Below are 9586 nucleotides of genomic sequence, written 5' to 3'. Positions count from 1 at the left end.
CACAACAGCAGGACTGGGAGCAGAACACACAACAAAGTGGACCTGTCCCATAGAGACTGTCAACCAAAGGAAAGCAGTCACAAACTAGACACATAGTAGGATTCTTTCAGGGAAACTTCCAGAACCGGCAGGACTGAATTACTTTGCTAAGGACTCGAGAGCCACTGAAGGTCAGAGATATTTTCATGGAGCCAGGAGGGAGGCTACATTTGAAACGAAGGAGACGCCTGTCCCTTGTTCTATGAAGCAGGGACTTTGGTGTGCTGACCATACCTGTCTGTTGGTCTGCACAGCCCTTGGCATGGTGTTTGTCTCCCACAGATCTTAGACCTGAACACCGCACCTCCAGGCTCCCACACACACCTCTCTCTGTGATGGTTTTCAAGCAAAATGTTTCAAAATGTTGCTCTTTCACACAATCCGTTCATTTCTCTCGGACACCACAACCTCTCACCTGCCAAAGTGTATCGAGACCATCTGGAGGTGCGTCCCTAACTTTGGCCTCTGGCTGATTCAAGCACCAAGTTGAAGAAGAAGGAGGGTTACACATTGAGCAGGACAGACTGATTCCAAGACAAGCTTCCTTCCTGGCGCACGCCTGCTTCAGAACATAGCCTTCACCTGGAATCTCCAGTAATGGGGGATGGGGGTGCCTGGGGCTTAATTTTCACATTAAGCTCAATTATTTGTTATCTCCAAGTGTGCTTCTCAGTGTTTGTCTCTCTACATCCATGAATCCCATATTGTAATCTAATTTTTGATTTATAATTGATTAAACAGTTTAATAAAGGCTCCATTTGAATATAATTAGGAAGATGTCTTATCCCCACCCATTAGTAAGTGACTCGGTTGCAAGATGCAGCTTAAAAAGACAACAAAGACATTTCAATCACCAAAGTCAAGATTTCAGGCTTTTTTATACCATTTATTTGTATAATTTCTTTCCTTTTCTTTCTTCTTTCTTTCCTTACTTCTTCTTTCTTTCTTTCTTTCTTTCTTTCTTTCTTTCTTTCTTTCTTCCTTTCTTTCGTCACCACTGTCTGTAGCCAGTCAGACTCACTGGGGGCAGCATCTATGTATGAGACTGTTCTGTTTAAAAAGCCTTTAGTTGGAGACTTATTTTTCATTTTCTACTATGTTTGTTACAGAAAGCTGAATAGATTGCATTCTGTAGGCATCTTTTATGGCTGAATGGTGCATTTGGGCATGTGAGCGTGCATCCGTGGTACACACACAGCCCAAGGCACAGGATGGAGAGATCTCAGGCTAGAGAAAAGTTAGCCAGTGCCATCAGCCTGCTTGAGTGTCCCCAGGCCACTTTCCGTCAACGCCTCTCATCTTCAGATCTTTCAAGTGACGCCAAACTGTGGAAAGAGTTTCAGAAATGCATGACCATCTCTTCCATCCAGTAACGAATAGAACAGCTGGATCAAAAAAGGCCAGCTCTTTTGGAAGTCTCTCTCTCTCTTTGCGAGCCTCTTGCATCCTTACGATTATTAGGAAGCTCGCAGGACTGTGTGCCCAAGGGTTACTTCTTAGATGGCTTTAGTTTGGGAAAATGTTCCCACAGATGGTTGCATTTTGGTTACTGAAGAGTCCGGTGTAGCTGCAACGTGTCTGCTAAAGGTCTCAGGAAAGCAGGGTTAATTTTAGCAGAATGCCCACTAGAAAGAACCTTCTAGTCACTGATGGTCACATGGCTAAACTGTGGTTTATTCATATGATGAAAGGAGTAGACCCGACTCTGACTGATTTTCCATTTCAATGACTGACCATCAGATTGCCAGCTGGCTTTGATACATGTTTATCACCCAGTTAAAAATGAAGAGAACATATTATAAGTGTGGTGACACTTTGGGTCCAGTGGTAATGACGTAATACATACGTCATATGAATTCTTCTCTGCACTTCACACACAGGTGTCCACTTGAGACTCCAGGAATGGCTGGACAGACAGCAGGCTAGCCAGTGGTCTGCTGAGACCACAGAAGGGCCACAAGGCTGTTCTGCCTCCTGCTTAGACGGGAGACAATCAATGTAACCTGTTTGTCACACAACTAATGTCTGCTACTGTGTGAGTGGGAACTTTGCTAATAGGTTTAACAATTCTTGCTATCCAGTTAATCAGTTTAAACCAGACACAAACCTATCATTTAAAACCTTAGTATTTGAAGAAAATGGAGTTGTTACACATCTGCGCTGTATGAATAGTGAGTGCTGTATTGCTAGGCATATGTATTACAAGAACACTGTCTTATGGCACAAAGGCAAATACTGTGGAAAGCTCCTTATTTTGAGTTCTGTCCTATGTTCTCACTCTACTGCCCTCTGCCAAATGCATGAGTGTTGCCATCACCTTTCTCTGTAAGTGCACATGCATATCAAAGGACATATTATTTTTGATTGTTTTGAAATTTAAAAAGTGGTGCAAAGTTTTAAGATTCATCCAACATGGAGCTGGAATTTGTTTTCACGAGTTTGTTGCAGTTAATAACAACTATTAGTTGCCAAGCATGGGGCACACACCTTCTGCCAGCACTTGGGAGGCAGAAGCAGGAGGATTTCTGTGAGTTCGAGGCCAACCTGATTTATATAGTGAGTTCTAGGACAGCTAGGGCTACACAGAGAAACCCTGTCTCAAAGACAAAGCAAAACAAAACCCTTATTAATTATTGCTTATTAATGTCACCCCTATGTGTCTTCTGCAGCATGCCTTAGGGTCCACATGTGTATGTTGTTCTCTGAGGCACACTGGTGAGGGATTGGCTGCATGTGTAGTCACCTTTGTAAGATGAGGGGCAAACATGAGAGCTATCTCCATTGCTTTGTTCCCATACTTAGTCTCATGCACGGCTTTGCCATTGGTCATCAACTTCGTATTTTGGGTTTGCATTCATGAGAACACAGATTGGAGTATGTTTTCCACGATTATTTGGGCATCTGTATTTTCCCTTCTGCCCAGTGCCTGTTCGCACCTTTTGTCCATGTTAACTCAACACCAAGGACCTTTGTATATTCTGGATCTGTTCATTCGTGAACAACTTTTTGTTACAGATATTGCATGTTAGCTTCTGATCTTAGCCTTTTGGCGAGTAGCAGGTACTCATTTTATTTTATTTTTTTTAAAGATTTATTTATTTATTATGTATACAGTGTTCTGTCTGCATGAATGTCTGCTGGACAGAAGAGGGCGCCAGATCTTATTACAGATGGTTGTGAGCCACCATGTGGGTGCTGGGAATTCAACTCAGGACCTTTGAAGAGCAGCCAGTGCTCTTAACTGCTGAGCCATTTCTCCAGCCCCGAGTTACTCTTTTAATATAAACAAGATTCTCGATCTCCACCTTTCTAAACAGTGCTTCTCAGTTTTGTTTCTGTGATCACTAAATGAAGTTCACAATATCATGAAGAGTTTATGCTAAATTCCTTGAATCCTGATTCTGATTTGTTAATTTTTACTTCATTTGTAATAAGCTTTTTTTTATAGTAAAACAACCAGTTTAACTGCTGATATTTTATGTTTGTTTTTATTTTATGTGTGTGCGTGTTTTGCCTGAATGTATGTATTTGCCTCATGTGTGTGTGATATGTGCAGGGGCCAGAAAAGGGTGTCATTTTCTCTAGGGCTGGCGTTACAGTTGTGAGCTGTTTTATGGGTGCTGGGAACCGAACCCAGGTCCTCTGCGGGAGCAGCAAGAGCTCTTAGCCTCTAAGCCACCATCACTTTATCCCCCAGCTAGACCTCTTACTTTTTAGAGTATCCAATCTTTCCCATTCACTTCAACTGCTATTTCCATAATATAGTTTAGATATTTTCAAGAATGTCTGATTTGCTCCATTACTTCTGAAGCCTTTATTACATTGTTTTAGTTGCTATTGACAACTCGGTCAGTCAGCTTTCTCTTCTCCTACCATGTATGCATATCTCAGGGATCAAACAATCTGTCAAACTTGGCCATCTACTGAGCCATCTCACCTTAACAAATATTTGTTATGTCTCAAAATGTGTAAAGCAAATTCCACAATCTTATTCCTTAAATGCTATTTGATTCTTTTTAATCTTTTGTTTTTTATGTGAATTTAAGAGAGAATAAGCTTAAGTTTGATGAAAAATTTTGCACAAGGACTTTGGTTGCAATGACATTATATCAGCAGATCAATTAGGGGGAAATTATCATGCTAAAAGCTAAGAGTGGTGTGGAATTTTTAGAACACGTGTAGACCGACATGTCAGTTTAACAGTTTTGGGGATGTTGACTGAAGACACAAGCTGACTTCCCTGGGGCCTCACTCCTTGCAGGAGTGGTAGAAGCCCAACCATCTACACTTTTCTATGCAGGTTCTGACAACCCAAATTGTGCAAAGAAATAAAAAGGAGTGGTTGACTGGACATGAAGATGTGCATGTGATAGGGGAACAGGGCTTTGCAGGCACAGATATTTCATCTTGGAAAGTATGCCATGTTTGAAGGATAGCCTTGTAAAGACATAGAGCAAAGGCACTGAGCACCTCTTTTCAAGACGTACAGAAACGCAAAGGTCCTCCAAGAATTGTCTCCTAACAGGCTTAAGCTATTGGAAATTCTCCCCATGAACATCCTAGTGTGTGTGCATGTGCGCACACACAGACTCCTCACACATTTTTTGGTCTATTATTATGGCTTGATAATTTATCTACAGAGTCATGAGTTATGTTGCTGGGGGCTGGGCATGAAGCTTAGTTACATATTTGCCCAGCATTTGTGAGGACCTGGGTTTCACTCCCAACATTGGAGATGTTACTCTATGTATTTGTTAATAAAATGTTTTGTTAGCTACCATATGGGTGCTGGGAATGGAATCTGGGTTCTGTGTTCCTAACTCCAGAGCCATTTCTCCAGTCCATAAGGAGTTTAAAAAGTCACACCTTTCTACTTCGCCATTGATCTAAAAAGATGTAAGAGAACATTCTATTGTAACACCATAGCCAACTAACTCTTAGATTATTTTATTAATTTTAATGAGTCCATTCCTTTGAGCTTTGTGACTGTCTTGGTAGATACTCTTACTAGATATACCTAACTCAGAATTTGTTTCTTCCGTTCTAGAAGAATCATCTTATGCCGTCAGCGGTCTTCATTTCCTATGCTAAATGGTAGTGATACCGGCAAAAAGAAAATGTTCCTTAGGTTTTTTTTAGGGTTTTGGTTAACAATGCGTCCTAGTTGTATTAGTTCCCTAAGATTTTTGTAACAGAAATGATTATTTTGAACATTTTCATTATATCCATTTAAAAACCACTCATAATTTGCCTTATTTGGTGTTAATGCATACTGCCGTTTGAATGTCTGTGTCTCTTCCAAGGATAATGTTGGACGTTTACCCCAACAGCAAGAATACTAAGGGAGCCACTAGAATGTGACAGCTGGCCATCTTCCCCACGAGTAATAACATCAACGCCTTCTCAGACGAGAACAGAGCAGTTTTCCCTCCACTTCACTCTCTGTCAGTCGAGGCCATGGTGGTCGAGGTACCTTCTTGGAAGCAAACACTGGATTTTTATGGTCACCAATCTTGCCGGTGTGACTTCCTAACCTCCAAAACTATAAAGAATAACTTCTATTATTTAATTGGCGAATCTGTTATTTTTATTTATTTTTTTAAGAATCAATGTTAAGGCAGTTTACCTGCTAAGTTGTATTTAGGACTTCACTGGTTTATAGATTTTACCTATAATTTTGTGGTTAGACTAGCCTCGTAGAAATTAGACCCACTTCAGTAAGGCTTTGTTCATTGCAAACTATTAAAGTTGCACTTATGAAACCTCCTAATGTTTTACCAGTCAATTAGTATTAGTTATTTATTGGTGCGTGTGTGTGTGTGTGTGAGAGAGAGAGAGAGAGGGAGAGAGAGAAAGAGAGAGAGAGAGAGAGAGACAGAGACAGAGACAGAGAGACAGAGAGAATTCATGCACCATAAAGTACAGGTGGTCAGAGAAGAAGAGAGAATTGGTTTTTCTTCCACCATGTGGGTGTTAGGGATTAACCCAGGTCTTCAGGTTGGAGGCGAGTGTTTTTATCTGCTGAGCCATTGTGCTGGCCCCAGTGGTCAGCTATCACACCAATCTCCCTCTGCAGCATCACGAGGCTGGATAACTCTGTGTGAGCTTCTAGCATGAACTTGACTTCTCTTCGTCCTTTTACATGCGCTTTCTCGGGTTTCCTTTGAGGTCTCCTTCTCTGTTTCCCTATATTTGGAGTGTGCAAAAACACAATACTCACTTAAACCTCTTCGTTCTCTAACTACTCAATAACAAATGATGACTTTAGACTGTTCTGATGACAGTCCCTATGGCATCTCCTGCCCTATTTCCAAGCACACACTCCACATAGTCACTTGGACATCTCCATACTAACTCATCTATGACTACAGTGCAACGGGCTCTTTCTGAATTCTGCTACTACCTATGCCGTACTCCAATTCACTGCGTGGTATGCAGGCTGCTGCTTTATTCAGTATGAGCAACTTGAAGCTGGGAATAAATTTCATTCATCTTTAAATCCCTTGTACCTAGCATGTGGCTGCTACTCACTAAGTATTGTATTTATTTACTTGCCTTTGGGGGAAAATGAATAGGTGACTAAGCAAATGAGTAACCACATATAAAATGGGATTTTAAACAATTCACTTGCTTACATTTATGAGGCCTGAGTCTTGTTTCTGAATCACGCTTATCATTCCGGATTAGCCAAAGCTATGCAAGTCCGCAGTGAAACACACAAGGGCACCGATGACCGTGTGCATCCCACCCAGCCAGCCACAGGGAGCTCATTTATTGTCTAAAGGAAAACAAAAGACATGGAGTTCGGTTTCTCTTTTATTGCAACCCATTGCAAGGTCAAAAGATTCACAGAAATATAGAAACTACAAACTGGGTGAATTTTCTTTATCCACTCAAAAGGACATTAAATACAAAGGACCAGACTTTTCCACGGCAGCAGTAAATTTCATAGGCTTTATTCTGAAAATACTGTTGACATTTGGAGAGGATAAACAGCCCCGCATTAAATGTGTTCACATGTATTTATGATAGGCTAAGCAAAAAAGGAACTATATCGCCCAGAAAAAGTATTTTAAGCCTCATTTCAAAGCGTCTAATGAGAGCACATTCAACACCCTCCACAGGGTCACTGAGGTGATGCTTTTCTTGGCTGTTTTTTTTTTTTTGTTTGTTTCTATGAGATTAATACTTTGAGGCTGGATATGATACTTCTACAGAGTTCTATAAATAAGCCAAAGCAGCTTCCCAGTTCTGTTGCACAGCTTCTCTGTATTATCTTTCCTGTATTATCTTAGAGAGTAAGTGCAGCCTCACCCCCAAGCTAAAGCGTGTTAGAGTGGCTGGGCTTCAGCTTCAAAGAATGCAGCATTTACAGAATTCATTCTACCATCTGAAACCACCGGTGACTTCACCAGAACACTCCAAAGATGATCTCAACTTGGAACTGAAATCATGCCATCTATATCAAAGATGACTTTTCCTTCTTTTGTCCTTGTGTAGCTCTTTAACATATAATGTGACATATAAAAATTAAACTTTTGTTTATTCATTCAAGCTACTATTACTATACACATAGTCTTATAAATTACTTTTGGGTTAAAAAGCAATTAAAATATTATGAAATAACATTTTTTTAGTAGCGGAGAAATGGATATAAAATGATACAGTTCAATGTATAAGAAGAAATGTAGTTTTCTAGTGGTAAACAACTTTTTCTTAAACCATTTGTATTTCTTTCAAACTAAACTAGCAACCTGTTTGGCTGTGGAAAAAAAAAATTCCTGATACTTTCTCAGTATTTTTAACTGATTGGAATTAAAGCAAAAAAGGAAAATGCCACATCAGAAGCATGTTGACATACTCGAAGGAAACCAACATTTCTACAGGAAAGTAGTTCTCGAACATATGTGAATGGCATTCAGACGGAAGGCTGCTTTCTGCTTCTTGCGACTCATATCACGTCAGGAGCATCAGGGTTTATAAGAAATAAAGTCAGACCTCATCATAATTGTCAAAGACCAAAGACCACACGAGGTGAGAATAAATAGCAAGTTCAAAGGTCAAAGTTTTGCTCCTCCTACTATGAAAGTTAATCACTCTTTAGCTTGAAGAGGCTCCCTGCCGCCTGATTATAGACCAGACACAGGAGAGGTTACTGGAGCCCGAGTCCCTACAATGGATTAACTGGAAGGATGTGTGAAATCAAAACATATACTCATTTTCTGATAGCAACTGAGATAACTAAATGCTGGGAATATTTAATTAAACTAAAACACTTATTTCTGGCAAGTGCAAACTGAATCTTAATGAACAGATTTTCTAACTCTCTCCTTAACTCATACATTAGCTAACAGTAGATCTCTGCAGTAGTGTGAGAACTATTCAAAATTATAACATGCATATATCCAAAAACCTGTTCTAAATCCCAATGCAAAAGAAAATATTCAATAGGAAGATTGTCTACTTACATCTCATTCATTAATCTTCTACCAATGTGACTACTCCACCTCAGAATATATTTTCATAATTACCAAAATTGCCAAAATAATGAAATGATCTCTAAAATTTTTAAAATAACTGCACACCATTAATTACATTCGTGGCTTCAATGTGGATAATGTAAGATGAGCCCCAAATGTCACTAAAATATACCCTGGCCAATAACTACCCACAAAGTAAAAGCTAACAAGGTGTCAATGTAAAACCAACTAAAATATTTATTACTCAACAGAAAAGCATTTACAGAATAATGAATAATTAACTTTTGTGAGCTGGCCAGGGATTGTTGCCTCCATATACAAATTTACAAAAGGCTTTATTTATTCTCTCTAGTTCCTAAGGTACCCACAAGACAGCAAGTTGACCACCTGTGGGCACAGTGAGTCAGCCATTACCACTGGGCATGGCATGCTCCCCCCATGGCCTCCAGGAAGGTCCCTCAGTCAGGATATAACTTATCAAGACATTCACTGAGCATACGTGCACAGACATGAGGGTCCACAAGCGTGGAACTGCAGGTGTGTCTCCTGTTCTGGTCTAATCGGAAGTGAACAGCGTATTCTATCACAAAAGAAAGCCTTTGGCTGAGCATCTCCAAGATGTGGCAGAACTTAGACACTCAAAATAATACACCCAGTTTTTTGACTTGAGATTTCACAAAGTCTTTTTTTAGAGAAATAAACTTTTGGATTAAAAAAAAAGTTTTTTATGGTTTTCATAATCTTCCATTTTTAGGAACACAAGGCAGCTCACCTGGGGACATAACAAGTGCACTTATGCTATGCAGTATGCAAACAAGACACAAATAGAACACGGGTCCAGACAGACAGGTGGTGGTTAAAACTGTTACCCCAGCCCCGACCCCCACGGCTCTGCCCTGCTCAGGAGGAAGCGGCAGACATGTTGGGGGTCCAGCCCATCTGGTAGGCTCTCTCCAAGGTCCTCTTGCAGTCCTGCAGAACGGTGCTGAAGGTGATGTGGGGGTACTGCTGCACCAGCTGCTCAACCGTCACCTCGTTCACCTGGGAGCAAAGAAGAGCCAGGGTCA

The 9586-nt window shown here is 40.5% G+C and overlaps 1 protein-coding gene across 1 annotated transcript in view; it reads right to left on the bottom strand.

The window, feature by feature from the left end:
• Nucleotides 1-6847: 6847 nt before the first annotated feature.
• Nucleotides 6848-9586, bottom strand: part of Fbxl17 (F-box and leucine rich repeat protein 17) — a 465763-nt gene continuing 463024 nt past the window's right edge. The window contains exon 8 of the mRNA XM_005361339.2: nt 6848-9560. Within this exon, the coding sequence (XP_005361396.1) occupies nt 9420-9560 (141 nt within the window). The 3' untranslated portion in view covers nt 6848-9419. The remainder of the gene's footprint in view (nt 9561-9586) is intronic.

This window comes from Microtus ochrogaster, linkage group LG4 (assembly GCF_000317375.1).
Source record: "Microtus ochrogaster isolate Prairie Vole_2 linkage group LG4, MicOch1.0, whole genome shotgun sequence".
In the NCBI taxonomy this organism is placed as follows: Eukaryota; Metazoa; Chordata; class Mammalia; order Rodentia; family Cricetidae; genus Microtus; species Microtus ochrogaster.
Note: the sequence above shows the minus strand (reverse complement) of the source record. Positions and strands in the feature narration are given on the sequence as shown.